Genomic DNA, 20,217 nt, shown 5'->3' with positions numbered 1-20,217 from the left:
TCAACAATCTTTGAATATTCTATTCTGTACCCTAAACAATGTATTTTTTCTTTATTATGAAAAATCTGAAGTTTTCTACTAAGAAGTCCAGTGATTCCATGAAGACATTTTAATTTCTTTTAAGAGATTTTTTACCGTCGTTTTGTTATATAGAGTTCATCAAGAAGATGACGTTCTTCGTAGCTCATCCATCGTTCATCAGGCAACTCTTCTTCCTTCTGCAGCAACTGTTCATAGAGTCGAACTGGATTCCAGCCAGTCATTATGTCATAAGTGATCACACATCCCAAGGAATGTGACACTATTGAGACTTTACCCCCTTTTTCCTCAAAGTTTGGATTCCGGGAACAGAAAAGGGAATATAATCGATTGAGCTCTTGCTGAAGGCCTTTAACTAGCTGTTTGAAATCAGAAAATATCAAATTAGAATAATCACTTCTATAAAGGTTACTTCTAAACTCAAATACGCTAAGAAAGAAAAATCTATTACTAGCCAGATATATCTAGGTTATTAAAATTACCTCAGCTGCTTCAGAACCCTACAGGAAATGATGTAAGGTAAAAGTGAGTCACTCAGTCATGTCCGACTCTTTGCAACCCCATGGACTATACAGTCCACGGAATTCTCCAGGCCAGAATACTGGAGTGGGTAGCCTTTCCCTTCTCCAGAGGATCTTCCCAATGTAAAGATGTACATAATATTATAATCCATAGCAACACTAAAGAACAAAGACAGATGTTACCCACAAAGATTCTTTCAGTCCTTAAACCAACTACTTAAGCCAACAGTTTCATGCATTAAAAAAATAAGTTCCATGTAGATTCTAGTAAGATTTCCAAAAAGCCTCTGGATATTTTTTCTTCATTGTAATGGAGTTATATGTTATTCTAAAGTCTTGTACCTTGTACTTTTTAAGCCGCAGTAAATTTAGGAAAAGAATATCTGAGTTTATGATAACAGGGTTACTAACATATTATATATGCAACATATTATATACATTATTACTTTCTGCATTTAGATAAGAGTAACGTAATGAAAAGTCACTGTATGACTAAGGAAAATGGTTATGTTGATGTACTTGATATCCCAAAACTCCCATCACATTGGTAATATAAAGTATTTTAAAATACTTTAAAAAAGTTCTATTTTAAGCAAGTAGGAATTTTTTAAGGTTTAGAAGTTAATAATGTGGGAAGTATCTTAGCCATTTTTATTTATAAAACTGCTTTCTTTGGAAATTTAGCTTTAATAAATATTACTGAAGTATTCTATGAAGTGAGAAGAACAAGGTTCTTTTGTTACTCAAATTCTTTCATACAGGGAGGGCCCTGACCTGATTTTTAAGGTAGTCCTCTCCTCTTCCTATCACTGCTTACTACTATTTGGTTATAAACTTTCTGATACTCAACTTCTCATTTCAGTTCTTTTTAATATGTCAGCTGTTATTCAGACATACAAACGGTAATTACTAATTGCTTCCATATCTTGTTATTTTGTTTCAAGAGACAAGTTGCCTCCATTTGGTTCATTGAACGTTCTTTAGCAGAATCAAACTGGAAATTATTTGCGCATTCATGCTTGGCTGGGTTGGCAGTGACATGAATGAAGGTGCAATGTTCTGGTTGCTAACCTCACAGACCTTTACTGTACAATACTGAGGTCCTTGTTAAAGCTACTGAAACCATGTACATGGTCTGGAGGGCTTGTTAAATATAGATTGCTAGGTTCCATCCTAGAGTTTCAGATTCAGCAGTTCTGGGGATCACACATTAGTGGTAAATGCCTATAAAAATATCCCAAGACATGGGCTGTAGGTAATTCTAGTCAACAGAATTTAAAAAGTAGGCAGTATGATGTGAAATTACATGCTTTGTTCAAAGGGAGCTATAATGTAATGCTTTGGACTTGGCTTTGATAAGAATATGAACCAACCCTTAAAACTTTGTAATTTTCTTAATTGATAATCTACATGAAGGGAGGTACTGAAAAAGCTAATTTTTTAATAAAATACATTTCTTTAAAAGCAACATTTGTTGATAGTGTTTACTTTTGAAGGGCTCGATTTTAAAACTCCTACCATGAAGTCTGCTGCTGCTGCTGCTAAGTCGCTTCAGTTGTGTCTGACTCTGTGCGACCCCATAGACTGCAGCCCACCAGGCTCCCCCATCCCTGGGATTCTCCAGGCGAGAACACTGGAGTGGGTTGCCACTTCCTTCTCCAATGCATGAAAGTGAAGTCGCTCAGTCATGTCTGACTCCTAGCGACCCCATGGACTGCAGCCCACCAGGCCCCTCCGTCCATGGGATTTTCCAGGCATGAGAACTAGAAACACTAAAAGATAAATACCTAGGTACTTTGGCAAAAGATAACCCAATCTTTTTGTTTTTTTAAAATACCACCCCCATTAAAATTAAATAGTAAAAAATGGAAAAGATCTACCAGTTCCTCTACCAGTGATTAAGCTATTTCATATTTTAAAAATTTAAAGCATCACTCATTATATCAATAACTTCCTTAATCTAGCAGTCATAAAAAGTAAATATCCAACAAAGAGAAAGTCTTATTCAACACTAAAGTATTTCACCATGGACTGAAACAGAGAATGTATAGTTTCTGAAGAGCTGATGTTTTCATCTGTTTTAATAATCTTCGATGTGACTAGAAAAAATCTTTGTGTTTTCTTATTAGAACATATCCAGATATAGTAGAACTTAAAATCTCTGTCTGCAGCTTACACATTTAGGAACGTGTGTGGTCAATATATTACAATTTTGAAAGACAACTTTTTGTGCAAAACAGCCTTGCACTACCTTTAAATGTCTTTATAAATCATCCACTCAGCAGCAAAAGAAGAAATTCACCTTGATGTTATGTCCAAAAAGTCTACTCTAATTAGGGTTTGTTTTTCCCCTTCTCCTTTCTGATCCATTTATATTTCTCCAGCTAGCATCCCTTTGTGACCAACTATATTCATTTGGGATATCTGAACCAAGATTAATGATATACCCTGTTATCTTAATTTTATTAACTCTATAATATTATCTAATCAATTTAGCTAAACTCTCACACAGAGAAAGCATTAGATGGCTCTTCAAAAGTTTAAGTTTCTAATTTTCATAACCATTGCTCAAAAATTAAAATTTATCAAGAAAGTCAACCAAAAAGGAAAAAAAATCCAGCAGTTTCAAGAGAGATTCTAAACACCTAAAATATGGCTGAAGAACATAATTAGTCATTTGTCTTTCTCTCTCCTTCAGGAAATTTTAATGAGAATAAGTAATTTAGAGTTGTAGTCATATATAGCAATTAAACAATTTTCAAATAGCAATGGCAAGATAGGACCATGACAATTCTCTTTTTTAGCTCTTCATTTTTAAAAATCTGTTGAAAAGAGAGTTCTGTTGCACCAAAGAGGTAACAGTTCTCTCTGGAGTTTCCATGTTACTTTATTTAGGGTTGAACAAAAGAGCCAAAGGCTCTCTAATGATGTCTTGATAGATTGGAGTTAGTTCCTTTAAAAAAACAAAAACAAAAATTGGTCCTCAGAAAGTGTGACCTTAGAAGTACTGTTCAGTATATACAAATTTTCCCCAAAGCACAACTTTTTAGTGCACAGTCACTAATTAGGGTCCTCCCATGAGCACTGAAGAAATCTGAGTGAAAAGTGGCCTCAGAGATGATTTAATTCAAACTCCTGTGAAGATAAAAGTCCCTTCAGTAACACCCATGTAAAGGGATAAAGAGCTCAACATCTACCTCAGTGAGTACCTTTATCCAGAAGTGGTCACTTCTATTTAAAAAAAATTTTTTTCCCTCAGTTTTACCAAGATATAGTTGAGATATACACTGTGTAAGTTTCAGGTGTACAATGTAATGATTTGATACAGATATATACTGTGAAATGATTAACACAGTAAGTTTAGTTAAAATCCATCAGCTTACATTATCTACAAGTTTTTTCCTTTTAACACTTCTGTATTTTTAAGGCAACTACAGTTATTTCACAGTTCTTCATTGAGTAATCAAACATGTTCCTTTCCATATTTTCCTTATTTTACTTTCTAGAATTAACAGAGTAAATCTATTCCTTTTTTTAAATGGTAGCCCTTGAAATACATAAAGACATATATACTTAATTACAACTTGAAAATCTAAGCTCAAAGAACTGTACTGGAAACTATATCATAATATCTTTGATCCTCATGACAATCTTTATGTACTAAGTCGCTTCATTGTGTCCGACTCTTTGTGACCCTATGGACCCTGTAGCCCACCAGGCTCCTCTGTCCATGGGATGCTCCAGGCAAGAATACTGGAGTGGGTTGCCATGCCCTCCTCCAGCGGAGCTTCCTGACCCAGGGATCTAACCCGTGTCTCCTGCATTGCAGGCGAATTCTTTACTGCTGAGCCATGGGGGAAGCCCCATGACAATCTTTATCAATTGTGTAGTGTATGTCCATTTTAAGTGAGGAAGCTGAGAAATTGAGAAATTTTATGTAAGCTAGTTAAGTGGCAGATTTTAAAACTGCATCTATTTGACTACAAAGGCTGAGGAAGAGGAAAAAGGCTCTTGTGCCTATCAAATAAACCTAACAAGGTTAATTCACCAGACAGGCCTTAATCCTACAGAATCTTTGCTGGCTGTTATTTGTCATTACTTCCCTCAGGAAACACACACTATTGAAAAATAATTCAGTCTAGATATTGCCTAACACCAAGGAGTAAAAGTCGCTTAGTCATGTCTGACTCTTTGCGACCCCATGGACCAAACAGTTCATGGAATTCTCCAGGCCAGAATACTGGACTGGTTAGCCTTTCCCTTCTCCAGGGGATCTTCCCAAACCAGGGATTGAACCCAGGTCTCCCGCATTGCAGGCAGATTCTTTACCAACTGAGCTATCAGGGAAGCCCTGCCTAACACCAACCTTGTGCTAAATGAACTTTGATTTGCAGAGTCAGCTTTCCTTTTTAAAGAATAAGAACAATTTTTGCCCACTTCTCACTAAGTCTTTTTTATTTTCTTTCATTCTTCACAACGACTTAAGAAATGTTTGTCAAACTTTTCTGATGGTACCACCTGCGGAACTGTCAACAACACAAATTCCCAGGCTCTATCTCAGACCCACTGAGTCAGGATCTCCAGAGAAGAAAACTGCAAAAGTATTTTTTTTAGTTTCTTTTTCGTAACTTTTCATTTGGGAGTAATTTCAAATTTATAAAGCATTGCAAAATAAAAAACTATACAAAGATCTTACACAGGCTTTATCCAAGATTCACCTAATGTGAACATTTTTCTATTTGCCTTATCATTTGTTCTGTTTCTATTAACACACACAACTTTTCATTTGGGAGTAATTTCAAATTTATAAAGCGTTGCAAAATAAAAAACTATACAAAGATCTTTCACAGGCTTTATCCAAGATTCACCTAATGTGAACATTTTTCCATTTGCCTTATCATTTGTTCTGTTTCTATTAACACACAGAACTTTTTTGTGACCCATTAAGTACATGTTATGTATTTCATGGTCTTTTACCCCTAAATACTCCAGTGTATATTTCATAACAAGCACAGTGCTGTTATCAAGTTCATAATTCACAGTCACATATTTCATCTAATCTAGTCCCATTCAGATTTTGTCAGTTGATCTTATAATATCCTTTGTAGTGTTTCCTCTGATCCAGTAAAGTATATAGTTTAGTATGAGAAGTTAAAATTAACTATCATGTCTCTCTAATCTTCTCTATCTGAAACATTTTCCACAGCCATTCTTTTCCTTATTATATTAACATTTTAAAATAATACAGTCTCAATTCCTACTTTTAAATTACAACTTCCTCATTTTACATTCGTCTGACGTTCCCTTCTAATTGGAATGCTGCATAAATTATGCTCTGTCCTCCTCTGGATGTCCCTTAGAAACAACCCATAAAGGTGTTGCTGGATTTTTCCACTGTATACCTTTCTTTCTTTCTTTCTTTTTTTTTTTTATTCTTCCAATTTTATTTTATTTTTAAACTTTACATAATTGTATTAGTTTTGCCAAATATCAAAATGAATCCGCCACAGGTATACATGTGTTCCCCATCCCGAACCCTCCTCCCTCCTCCCTCCCCATACCATCCCTCTGGGCCGTCCCAGTGCACCAGCCCCAAGCATCCAGCATCATGCATCGAACCTGGACTGGCAACTCGTTTCCTACATGATATTTTACATGTTTCATTGCCATTCTCCCAAATCTTCCCACCCTCTCCCTCTCCCACAGAGTCCACAAGACTGTTCTATACATCAGTGTCTCTTTTGCTGTCTCGTACACCGGGTTATTGTTACCATCTTTCTAAATTCCATATATGTGCGTTAGTATACTGTATTTATGTTTTTCCTTCTGGCTTACTTCACTCTGTATAATAGGCTCCAGTTTCATCCACCTCATTAGAACTGATTCAAATGTATTCTTTTTAATGGCTGAGTAATACTCCATTGTGTATATGTACCACAGCTTTCTTATCCATTCACCTGCTGATGGACATCTAGGTTGCTTCCATGTCTTGGCTATTATAAACAGTGCTGCGATGAACATTGGGGTACACGTGTCTCTTTCCCTTCTGGTTTCCTCAGTGTGTATGCCCAGCAGTGGGGTTGCTGGATCATAAGGCAGTTCTATTTCCAGTTTTTTAAGGAATCTCCACACTGTTCTCCAAGGTGGCTGTACTAGTTTACATTCCCACCAACAGTGTAAGAGAGTTCCCTTTTCTCCACACCCTCTCCAGCATTTATTATTTGTAGACTTTTGGATCGCAGCAGCCATTCTGTTTTTTTCTTTAATTACGGTTTTATTCTAATGAGAGTCAACCAAGAGTTTAACCCAGGGAGTGACATGATTTAGTTAGTGTTGTTTAAAGGTGTTTTTTTCCCTTGGTTGTGCAGCATGTGAGATCTTAAGTTCCCCAACCAGGGATTAAACCCACGTCCCTTGCAGTGAAAACATGGAGTCTTAACCACAAAACTGCCAGGCAAATCCTTCATTATTTTTAAACTAAAAGCAGTCAAGAGGATACACTTTATGCAAAAACTCTGTTCTGCATCAAACAACTACCCTCATTTTATTTTTTTTAACATAAATTTATTTATTTTAATTGGAGGCTAATTACTTTACAATATTGTATTGGTTTTGCCATACATCAACATGAATCTGCCACGAGTGCACGCATGTTCCCCATCCTGAACCCATACCATCCCTCTCTCCCCATACCATCCCTCTGGGTTATCCCAATGCACCAGTCCTGAGCATCCTGTATCATGCATTGAACCTGGGCTGGCGATTTGTTTCACATATGATATTATACATGTTTCAACGTCATTCTCCCAAATCATCCCACCCTCGCCCTCTCCCACAGAGTCCAAAAGACTGTTCTAGACGTCTGTGTCTCCTTTGCTGTCTCGCACACAGGGTTATTGTTACCATCTTTTTAAATTCCATATATATGCGTTAGTATACTGTATTGCGGAGAAGGCAATGGCTCCCCACTCCAGTACTCTTGCCTGGAAAATCCCATGGATGGAGGAGCCTGGTAGGCTGCAGTCCATGGGGTTGCTAAGAGTCGGACACGACTGACGACTTCACTTTCACTTTTCACTCTCATGCATTGGAGAAGGAAATGGCAACCCACTCCAGTGTTCTTGCCTGGAGAATCCCAGGGACAGGGGAGCCTGGTGGGCTGCCATCTGTGGGGTCGCACAGAGTCAGACACGACTGAAGTGACTTAGCAGCATACTGTATTGGTGTTTTTCTTTCTGGCTTACTTCACTCTGTATAATAGGCTCCAGTTTAATACACCTCATTAGAACTGATTCAAATGTCAACCATCCTCATTTTAGCATTCACTGATGACTTTTGCCCAGTTCTCTCCTGCTTGATCCTATCATGATGGCTGCAAAATGAGACCTTTCCAACTCCAGCTTTCCTTCCATACTTACTAGTAAGCTCTGGGCATTCTACTCTAAGCAAAGGACCTCTCTTCTTCCCAATTTGTTTATCTATTTATAAGCGATAAGGACTTACAAACTTTTCAGTGATTTAAAATTCTTAAGTACATTAACCTTATTATAATTCTATAAAATATACTAATAATTCCTTACAATAAGTAATAGCTGTTTAGTTGCTAAGTCATGTCTGACTCTTTGTGACCCCATGGACTGTATAGCCCACCAGGCTCCTCTGTCCATGGGGTTCTCCAGGCAAGAAGACTGGAGGGGTTGCCATTTCCTTCTCCAGGGAATCTTCCCAATCCAGGGATTGAACCCAAGTCTCCTGCATTGCAGGTGGATTCTTTACCACTGAACCACCTGAGAAGCCTACAATAAGTAATAATACTAAATTATTTTGGTGTTCAAATTCTTCCAGATTTGGTCAGTGGGATCTGCTTCTTTAAGTCATTCTATGTCCATGCGTCTTGCCTCATTGTTCTTTTGAGCAGTTTTCCACCTTCTGTCAAAACAAGTTCTTTCGGCTTTGACTTGAACCTATACTGCCCTAGTCCTGGAAGCCATTTTCCCAAGAAACTCTACTTTTTCTTAGTGGGGAGTAACAGTACTAGGCAAAGATCTGGGTGCTAGGTGTGTTCATTAAGTTGGGGTGTCTGCTTCTTAGTCCTTTCAGTGGACAGAGATAGGAAATACATGCATATATTATGCATAACATAACATGCATAATACATGCCTAAACATATATATATGTTTAAACATGTATGCTTAAATATATAGATGTTATCCACATACACCCACTTCTTTTCAAAGTCATATATTCACATTAATATCCTCAACTCCAATGCCTCCCATGGGGGTATTTTTAACGGGCACCATAACTGATTGTTCTAAAAAGGTATGTTTCAGAAACACTGCTGAAGATTGCTGATGAATCTCAGACACAAGTTCTCAGTGCTTTTCCATTAAATTCAACTGGATCAAAAAACCAACTAATTTAAAGCCCTGGGTGTTCTCCTTCCATTTCACTTACATTAGCTATCAGTTCCCTTCTCCTACTGAATAACTGTTTTACTCAATTCCATTCTGAGGAGAATACCTTTGAAGATACAAGAGCAAAATAAAAGGTGATCACTTTCTCAGTCATCATTCGCCAATGGCCAGAGGTTTGAATGTGACAGTTTTCCCTTTTTAGTTTTTCTGGATGTTAATGCCAACTTTTAAAAAAGCACGTGCTACTTTTAGAGGACATGACTCAGAGCATGTTAATCTTGAAGACTCAGGATACCTTCTTAGGGATACTACCAACTGTGTGTGTGTGTGTGTGTGTGTGTGTGTGTGTGTGTGTGTACAGTAATATGCTTTCAGCCCTTTTCTTTCCCTTTTCCTTCTCTCACTGGTTTACTTGCAATACTATAGTTCAATACCCACTGTACACTATAAAGGCCTATAAACATGGAAATTATTAGAATTCTACTTTACCAACTAGGCCTTCCTTTTTGATCAGAATTAAGTCCAGAGGATGAGATGGTTGGATGGCATCATCGACTCAAAGGACTTGAGTTTGAGCAAGCTCAGGGAGACAGTGAAGGACAGAGAAACCTGGAGTGTTGCAGTCCGTGAGGTTGCAAAGAGTCAGCCATGACTGAGTGACTGAACAACAAAGTCCAGAAGAGCAGTTCTGCTTACAGCTCTTGTGTTATGTGCTCAGTTGCTCAGTAATGTCCAATTCTTTGCAATCCCATGGATGGTAGCCTGCCAGGCTCCTCTGACCATGGAATTTTCCAGGAAAGAATACTGGAGCTGGTTGCCATTTCCTATTCCAGGGGATTTTCCTGATCCAGGGATCAAAACTCCATCTCCTGCATTGACAGACGGATTCTTTATCACTGCACCATTTGAGAAGCCCGAAGCTGCTTTTACTGTTTTCAAATACATCAAGGCAAACCTTGCCCAATACTGGCATATGGCAATGGGGGGATACAGAAAGAGAAATAAAGAAAAATCCTAAGGGAATGGTAGTTGGAAGAGAAGGAAGCTCCTATGGCAACTAAGCAAACATGCTTCTATAGATATACAAAAGATACCATGGATAAAGTTAGCGAATGAATGTGAATGAACAAAATTCGCAATGGATTGGCTTGGAGCAGCACAGCTGCTCTACTGGTAATTACTCCTTGTACTAGTTTTTCATCCTTCAGATGAAGATACTAATCACACTGACTTCACAGGTAAGAATTAAACAAGTTAATGCATGTTAGGTACTTAATACTGCTATTTCCATGAAACCGAATTCTTTTTCTCTTACCAATGAAGTGACGAATTGCATTCATAGAAATTCTCTCATCCCTCTGATTAAACTTTCACTCCCTCACCTCCTTTAGGGTTACTTTTATGATGGATGAGCACCATTACCATTTGAGATCTATACAAATCCACTATAGAAATGATACAATAAAAGTAGGCCTATTATATACAAAACTCTAAGTGTCTAAAACTTTTGTGAGGACAATCCTCAAAGATATTAATCAGATTTATGAAAACTGACATATTTTCACAGAGCTATTTTCTAACCAAACTCTCACTTCCAAGATTATCATGTTACAATATTATTATCATGTTACAATATTGTTATCATGTTACAACATTAAGGGTCCCAATGGGCAGCTTAAGACTATCAAATGCACTATGAAACAGAGGCTATAATTTCTTATTTGCTTGTAAAACAAAAGAGAACATAAAATGTTAAAATTCAGGACACACATGCTATCACTCTAAAAAATAACCAATAAGCAACAAGATAATCATGATACTTACTTCATCTCTATACAGTGGGCTAGTATAATACATTATGTCCATTGCACTGCTGTTTAACATATCCCTTAAACCTCGCACTTTGTCTGGAGTAATGGAATCAACAGTGTCTACAAGTTAAAAAAAAAATGAACTGAGAAGATAATTTTAGGGAAAAAAACAGTGAAAAAAATACATTCCCTCAGTGTTTCATATTAAAGTTTAAATATTCAAGACTACCTTTGAATCTGATGAAACTTACCTTCTTGAAATTTTACTATTTGTTAACTGAAAAATGATGAAGGGTATTTAACTACCACAAACATCAATGTACTTATTGGTGCTGAAAGACTGAAAACATTTCCTTTAAATCAGGAACAAGCTATTTAATAAAATTAGAAAAATTTTATTGATGTTCAGCTGATGTACAATCAGCTTTAGATGAACATAGTAATTCAAAAATTTTAAATGGTTATACTCCATTTAGAGTTATTGTAAAATATTATCTATTGTCCTTGTTTTATACAATGTACCCTTGCAGCTTATTTATTTTATATGCAGTAGTTTGTACTTCTCAATCCCCTTTCTTGTCCCTGTCTTCCTGGTAACCACCTGTTTGTTCTGTTTCTTTTTGTTATATTCACAAGTTTGCTTTTTTTTAAAGATTCCATATATAAGTGATATTATATAGTATTTGTCTTTGTCTTATTTCATTTAGCATAATATTCTGAAAGTGCATTCATGTCAGTGCAAATGGCAAAATTTCATTGTTTTTTATGATGTATTGGAGCTTCAGCTTCAGCATCAGTCCTTTCAATGAATATTCAGGACTGATTTCCTTTAGGATGGACTGGTTTGATCTCCTTGCTGTCCAAGAGATTCTCAAGAATCTTCTCCAGTACCACAGTTCAAAAGCATCAACCTAAACATTCTATTTTAATGGTTTTAATATTCAAAGGGCAAAACTTATTGTAAAGATGCATATTTTATGTAATTTCTCTGTGTTAGAGTAAAATTCATCAGCCCAAGGAATGCAGGAATGACAATAAAACAAAAAACCTAAGATTTTATCTTCCAAATACAAGGGAGGAAAATTATCAGGAAGAAACTGTAAGCTCATATGAAATTGTACAACAAATGCTTTAAAAGTATTGACAAGTCATTTTTCTGTCAAAAACTTTAGGGCATTCATGAAAACTGTACTATCAGAGAAATCTATATGGTGGTCCAAAATGATGTTAAGTCAATATAATTATTTTTTTAAAAAATGGATTTTATTTTCCTAAATAATCTAGAACAAAGAGTGAGTATACATCAAGACAAATAGATTAAAAACACTTCATTTCCATTGACTAAATCATTTAATTTTTAAACAAAATGTACCTCCATCAAGAGTAAGTTTTGACCGCCACTCAACAGGCAGAAATTCAACATGTGTTGCATGGTTGGAAAAATGCCTTTCTTCTATTTTTCTTGCAGCCTCTCTCATCCTTAAAAAAACCAAACCAAAACAAAACTCTATCAGAGCAACTTCACATACGCATTTACATGGTATAAAATGCCTTCAATCATAACACTTCCAAATTGCTTATAACTCTGTCCAATTACGTTTAAATTACTGCTACATTATACAATAGTCTGTAATACTAAGACACCTTCATTTCAAAACTGTTTTCTTAAATTTGTCATCTCTGATTGCAAATATTTCAAGATTTGATACTATATTCTAAATAATTATAAGTCTTTAGTGGAGAGAATAATATATAATAAAATACCCTGTGTGTGTGTGTTAAGTCGCTTCAGTCATGTCCGATTCTGTGACCCTATGGACTGTAGCCGGCCAGGCTCCTCTGTCCATGGTATTCTCCTGGCAAGAATACTGGAGTGGACTGCTATGCCCTCCTAATAAAATACCCTACCTCCAAATAATTAGCACATTGTGGCCTGTCTTATTTCATCTATTTCTCCACACAATATAGGTTTTTAAATTCTACTTTGAAAATTAAGGTACAGCAAAATATTTTTTTAAACTTTTGAACTGAGCTCCAAATACAGCTCATGCATTGCAAATGTTAGATGTCTCTTAAGTGTCTTTTAATCTATAGATCCTTCTCTTTCTTTTTTTGGCTTTGTAATTATTTTTATGTCCTGCAGAGTGTCTCAGTCTAATTTTTAATGACTGCATCCCCATAGAGTTCCTTAATTAGTGCTTCTTGTTGCCTATTTGGTGGTGAGATACAGGGGTCTTATCAGATTCAAGTTCTACTGTCTTGGCTAGACTACTACTCCATATATATATACACACACACACACATATCTGGTTTTCTCTTTTTCTGGTGATACTAGCAAATGCTGTGATCACTGCTTAGCTCCACTAATTTACTATGGTTGCAAAAAAGTGCTTTTTAAATCTCACTACTCCTTACACTTCAGGAAAGAGAAATTCTCCCACATCAAATACTTGCTTGCTGCTTTGTGATACAATCAAATAATTTCTGTATGAACTGAGAAAAAGCAGGATAAATGGTTAAGTCTTCTCTTTTATTAACAATTAAATACTGAGTTGTTAAGAGGTCTTATATTTTTTGACATTATTACTAACTCATAGATTTAAAACATATTTGAACTGTTCTAAACCATTGTAGTTATTATCTTTACTGATGCTTAAATCGTTTCCTTTCTGGTCAGTGAGTCTCTTCAAATTTACTTCTGTATTCTTTTAGATATGACCTCGGTAGCTTTTACTTATTTATTTATTTTTAAACAATTCAGTTGCTTTTAGTATCATTAAGTTGTATAACCAACACCACTGTCTAAGTTCAGAACACTTTCATTATTCCCATAAGAAACACTCTACCCAGAGTAGTCAAATCCCGTAATTCTTCCCTCTAGGCCCTGACACCATAAATCAACTTTGTCTCCATGAACTTGCCTATTTTGGATTTTTCAGATAAATAACATCTATAATATACGGTCTTTTGTGTCTGGCTTCTTTCACTTAGCATAATGTTTCAAGGTTCATCCATGTTGTATCATGAATCAGTTTTTCTTTGCTTTTTAAGGCTGAATGATTCTATTGTATAAATATATCATTTCTGTTTATTCATTCACCAGTAGATGGACATTTAGTTTTTTGGGGGGGGCTATTATAAATAATTCTGCAGTGAATATTAAGAAGTTTTTCTGCAGATACATGCTTTCAATTCTCTTGGGTATACACCTAGAAGTAGAATTGCTGGCTCACATGTTAACTCCACATTTAACTTTTCTGAGGAAAGTGCCAAACTGTTTTCTAAAGCAGCTGTACTATTTTACAATCCCATCAACAACATATGAGGGTTCTTATTTTTTTTTACATCCTTGCTAATATTTGCTATTTTCTATCTTTTTGATAAGAGTCATTGTAGTCAATAGGAAGTGGTATCTCCCTGTGGTTTTGAATTGCAATTTCTTAATGACTGATCTCCTTTAGAATGGACTGGTTGGATCTCCTTGCAGTCCAAGGGACTTTCAAGATTCTTCACCACCACCACAGTTTAAAAGCATCAATTCTTTGGCGCTCAGCTTTCTTCACAGTCCAACTCTTACATCCATACACGACCACTGGAAAAACCATAGCCTTGACTAGACGGACCTTTGTTGGCAAAGTAATGTCTCTGCTTTTTAATATGCTGTCTAGGTTGGTCATAACTTTTCCTTCCAAGGAGTAAGCGTCTTTTAATTTCATGGCTGCAATCACCATCTGCAGTGATTTTGGAGCCCAGAAAAATAAAGTCTGACACTGTTTCCCCATTTATTTGCCATGAAGTGATGGCACCGGATGCCATGATCTTAGTTTTCTGAATGTTGAACTTTAAGCCAACTTTTTCACTCTCCTCTTTCACCTTCATCAAGAGGCTCTTTAGTTCCTCTTCACTTTCTGCCATAAGGGTGGTGTCATGGAAAGACGGTGAGTCCAGCAGATCAGATCATGGTCGTGTACAGATTCAGGCAGTTGCAGGTGATACTACCAGTCATTAAAATGCATAGACTAGCAGGGACTTCTGGAAAAAAAGACTAATTGTCTTCTTCCTGAACTCAAATACAAGATGATATAAACCACATCTAGAACCACAGGAGATGTCTGAAAATAGCTAAAAAATGAAGGCGTGTAGAACAGATAGAAACTGGATTCTGATAACTTGTTTGGCAAATCTTAGACTTCTCAGTTTTATGGACTACTAAATCCTCCTTCTGAGTTAAGTTTTCCCTCACTTGTACCCAAAGAAATCAAGTTGGTACCTTTCCAAATATGAACAGCTCCAGAGAGAACATGTTACTAAACCTACTTCTCAGATTCCTTAGGTAACCAAGGAGAAGATTAGCATCTTGCCCCAAGAATGTAAATATTGTGGGAAGTACAAATCATCAGAAAAGAAAATCAGAATCAGAGGGAAGAGATCTCTGTAATACAAGCTACAGAGAATGACAAGGATCAGAATGACCTGGCAGTGTCTGACAAAGATTTTTTGTTTTTTTCAAATTGAACTGTACTTTTAATTTAACCCATAAGCTGGCATTAAAAGGTGTTACAATAAAAAGTAAAATAGAACTCAACATTGTATTATTATAGAGATATTGCTGAGGACATAGTTCCTGGTATCATACAGGATTTGCTTTATTAGGACTCAAGAAACACATTTACTTGAAATTTCAGAACCTGATAAATTGTGTTCTCAACACTTGATTTTTTCTCACCACATTATAAATCTGATCAGATTTTTCTTTATACTGGCTGCAAGTTGAGAGCCAAGTTTGTGGCAGAACCCATAACTCTAAAATTTCCTTTTCACACTGTCCTAAATATTTTTGAAACTCATACATGAACATTCCTTCTCCCAACAACATCTTAACAAGCTTTTAGAATAAAGCTGAATACAAATAACTGAGGTAAATAACCTGCCTAGCATGTTGGCAAAACACCCACTGTTTGTTCTCTATAAAATTTAGGGTTCAGTTTCCTCTGGTTATAATTAATTGGACAAGTTAAGCTGCTAACTGGCAACTTACACAATTCTTAGCTTTTTCAGAATTATACAGTATTCTCAGTTTCTGCAATGCAGAGATTAACACAGAAACTTAAAACTAGACTTTTTTCTTGCTTTCAACTTTAATGTAAACTAATAATACATTAAGTAAAAAGGCTTTCTTATCCCTTCACTTCTCCATGTTAAGAGGGAAAAAAAATCAAATAAATATTATATCATCACCTAGATATGATTATTCTCAAAATTTGGTCCAAAAGCTTCATCTACAACTGAAACAGAATAGCTGGCACCGGAGAAACATGTGGACTAATGATTAAACTATATTATACCCTGGACAAAAGTTTGGACTCTGACTAGATGGAGAATGTAGTCATCAAAACACTCACATGGCAGTATTTTTGATAATTCTTCCTTGGTCCATTTTCTGTCCAATGCCATGCACAACAAATACGATATGGGTAGTCTGAGATGGCTTGTCTTCTAATGTCGCTTCTTCTACATAACCTCTATGAAGTCTGGTCCCACTACTTGATGCTGTGGGAAAATCATGGTTCTAAGCTTATTACTTATTACAGAGATAGCATTTTCACTATATTGAAAAAAATAGGGGGGATAAAATTTGTAAGATATAGAATGATTAGCTCTAATAAAAAGGACTGAACTAGACATGACAGTGAAGCCAGAAACAAGGCAAAAAGAAAAAAAGATGAACTGAATACATAAAAATTAAAAACATCTCTGTAAGAAAATATTATGAAGCAAAGATAAAAGAAGAATGACAAATGGGAAAACATCTTGCAAAACATGACACACAGTAAGTTAATTAAAGAACTTATTAATCAAAAAGTGAAATGAATCATCCAAATAGCAAAATGGGCTAAAGGTGTGATAATCCACAAAACAAATACAACTAATGAACAAATAAATGTGTAAGCACATCTATTATCAAAGAATTTAAAAAGATAGTAAAAAATTATCAGACAGAAAAAATTTTTGAAAAAATATTTTTTGACATGCACTCACATCTTTTCCAGGTATCAGTCCCTCTTTTCTTCCTTTTAGTCAATTTTGTTTTGTTTAAAGATTTGTCTATTCTCAATGCCTCCATTTCTTCAGGTTCTACTTAAACTTCAACTCATGCCCATCTGTCTCTGTCCCAGAAATTCATCTAAGTCACCAATGATCTACATTTCACTAAATCCAAAGAAAAATTTCCAGTCTTCACTTTTCCTGACACTGTTTCAATTGCTTGTCAATTGTCGTTTCAACTGACACAATTTCAACCGCTATGTTTTATTTCACATCACTGTCTCAGGTCTGACTGCTTTTGTGCTTTGAGAAGTAAAAAAACATATTTAATAATCTTGCCAGATCATTCCTAATATATAATTATTTATTAATGAATACACGTCAACTCAGTCACTTTAATTAAAGTTAGTTTAACATGGTAGAAACTGTATTAAACTTAATACATACTTAAAATATACTGAAAATAAAATCTGAATTGTCTATTTTAAATATAAGAGAAAAAGTCAGAGTCCCAACATTTTGACAAACTCTAATAATATTTAACAAATACCTTTAGAAAATCCCAGTTTTTGAGTAACTGTTCTTGCAATTTTGGATGTTGTTGCATCACTATAAAGATATACTTCATCCACACTGTGCCAGTCCACGTGGTTTCGACTCAATTTGAAACTATGAATAGCTGTTGCAAAAAGGAAAAATCTGAAGTTCTCCAAGACAAACTTCATTTAAGTGAAAATACACAGATTTTTTGGAATGAATATTTTAACTCAGTTCAACAAAAAACTTTTATTGAAACATATATCAATGTGAAACAAGTCACGGACAGGGACTTTATTTTATAAATTATTAAACATGCTATAGGAAAAGGGAACTTGTTAGAACAACATGGAATAAAACTGGCTTAACTACCATAATTTTAACCTCTTTAGGAAATATGCTTTGATTATTAAAGAACTGCTTTCCCAGGTTATCTGATCATTCCTTAGGTCTAAGGGATATACACCTTCATGAAAGTCCTCAGTACCTTTGATATAGAAACTTAAGTTCCATTTCTTCTGTTGACTTTACTTTTTGTTCTGTGGAAACTACTCAGCATAAGATAAAACAAGACTCAGGTGAAAAAAAAAATTATCTTTAAACTGGGAAGAGAATAACCTAATTTATTAGAATATAAGGTATTTTGGGAATGGGTATTAAAGCCAATTATCACTGGATACTGCTCACCCTAACAGAACCCCAAAGTTGAAAGAGCTTTTAAAAAGAAATCAGTTTTTTCCTACTATTATGTTCAAATTAGTATGGTTATTTCATTTCTGTAATGAGGTATGCTTGGTGAAATGAGCTCTAAAGAAAAAAAAAAAAAAGCCAAACCTATATTCTCTGGGAATAAAACTCTGTGAGGCAGGGACTATACCTTAATCACTTTGTATCACTACCACCAAACACAGTCCTAGCATACTGTTTGACATGTATCACAAATTTAGTAATGTTTGTGGAAGCAACAGGTTAAGGTAATTCTCAAAACATGTCCACCAATTCATCTTTTGATAATTCTTACAGTCTGAAGGACTTAAACTTTTCTCTTTATCTCTTATATAGAGGTAAGAAAAATTCACATACCTTTATAAAACCAGTCACCTTCAAATCATTGTGCCTAATTTATGTCTTTAAAATACTCTTAAAGCAAAATATTATGTCCCATTATATATAAACACATAGAGGTATAAAGAAAGGGATTAAGTGACTTGCCACAAAACTAGCTAGTGACAGAGTCTGACTCTTCTGTTGAGGATAGAGTCCTGGTGAAGATCTAAGACCATAAGACACTTTTTGTGAAAAGGTATTTCTTACTAGAATACAAAGAAAAGCAAATCCTTGCCAAGAAAATGTACTTCGGAGTTATGGTTAAAAATGCCATTTCAAAAATTTATGAAAAACCAATTTATACCTTCCTGACCTACCAGGACACATTACTACTAACAGTGAACACAAGACCAAGATGCAATTAACATAACAAACCTGAATAATACCTTCTCTTGCAAACAAAACAAAACAAAACACAAACCCAGTGTAAAAACTCAGTCTTTTAACTAAAAGAACTTTCCATAATTAAAAAATCTTTTGCAAGAGTTTAAGTTATTTACTTTCCTAAATCTATGTCTGATTCTTAAGTCAGTACTTTAAGCCTTTTAATCCAATGTTTCAAAACTGCATTTTTGTTAAAACAGTTCTGAGCAACATATTCTTAAAACATTAAAACTATAAGACCAAGATATTAACAGTGTTAAGTCAACAAAATTTTGTTTCTCTCTAAACCATTCACATTGTCTTAAAGCATGTTAATATTGGCAAATATCCTATTGCTGAACTATATACATGGTTTGCAAATGTTTATACCACTTATAATTAATACTAACCAAAATAACACACTGGATACATTTCTATAAAACTAATAATTTCTATGCTCTAAGTACAACTGAATGCTATAGATGCAACTGAAAGCTACAAGCCAGGAATATATCTACAAGGAGAAATAAAACTACAATTACTGTACCTTGGGAACGCTTTCGTTTAAGACCTGCTGCATCTGTACTCTCCTTATATCCTCTCCATTTGAACAGAGAAGGGAGGGAGAAGGGAGGGAGGTGGTAGACAACTAAGAAAGCAAAAACACTGAGCTTCAAAGTAAATTTTAAATGAGGTTTACCATTTTGCCTTTTTGTTGTATTAACTTTAAAAAATTAGTTGTATTTGACAAACATTATTCTAAATGCTTTATATAAATTCCAATTAAAAATCAGTGAAGCAAAATATTAGTTTAATAATGTTTATCAAATATATGCTTCTACTTTTACTCAAAGTAAAAAGGCAAATGATATCTAAATATATCAAAGACACCTACATGATCACCATTTTTAACATCTTTGTATAGATAGAATAAAAAACAAAACACGGCATTTTTGTATGCATAAGAGAATAATAAATCCCCATCTTTACAATACTAAGGTTATTTACTCTCAACAAATTTGTGATTATGACACAGCCAACATCTGATATGCAAATTGAAAATTCAATAAACAATATTAAACATCTAATGCAGCTTTCCTGAGAAGGTACCATAGTACACATTCTACTAGATGCTTTCCCTCCCTGAAGCGTAATAGAGCCTTCCTGTAGAAATATTCTTTTCACAATTCTATTCAACAAAGTTGTTAAAATATTTTCAAAAATGAAAACATGAAACTTTTCAAAAAAATTAAACTGAAAGCTCTACTTTGAACTGATTTTTAGTGATAAAATAATGAAAGATTTATTAGTGACAGAATTACAAGAAAAAGTTATTAAAAATGTATGCTGTGACATCTTGTAAGTATAAAACAGACA

The 20,217-nt window shown here is 35.0% G+C and overlaps 1 protein-coding gene across 8 annotated transcripts in view; it reads right to left on the bottom strand.

Annotated features, from left to right (window-relative positions):
- The window catches only part of DDHD1 (DDHD domain containing 1), a 66,914-nt gene that overhangs the window by 20,374 nt on the left and 26,323 nt on the right, over positions 1-20,217 (bottom strand). For 3 of the 8 annotated variants that reach the window (XM_086320644.1, XM_086320638.1, XM_086320639.1), the window contains exons 3-8: positions 19,388-19,489; positions 17,384-17,512; positions 16,191-16,338; positions 12,161-12,267; positions 10,802-10,908; positions 136-398 (exon numbers count right to left, since the gene is read on the bottom strand). In XM_086320644.1, coding sequence (XP_086176770.1) covers positions 136-398; positions 10,802-10,908; positions 12,161-12,267; positions 16,191-16,338; positions 17,384-17,512; positions 19,388-19,489 — 856 coding nt within the window. The remainder of the gene's footprint in view (positions 1-135; positions 399-10,801; positions 10,909-12,160; positions 12,268-16,190; positions 16,339-17,383; positions 17,513-19,387; positions 19,490-20,217) is intronic. The other 5 variants (XM_086320646.1, XM_086320640.1, XM_086320642.1 and 2 more) reach the window with 2 other exon arrangements.

The sequence above is a fragment of the Bos grunniens genome, chromosome 10 (genome assembly GCF_055505025.1).
Source record: "Bos grunniens cultivar Pamir isolate PY7600 chromosome 10, Bosgru_T2T1.0, whole genome shotgun sequence".
In the NCBI taxonomy this organism is placed as follows: Eukaryota; Metazoa; Chordata; class Mammalia; order Artiodactyla; family Bovidae; genus Bos; species Bos grunniens.
The sequence above is the reverse complement of the archived record's forward strand: the minus strand, read 5'-3'. Positions and strand labels throughout refer to the sequence as shown.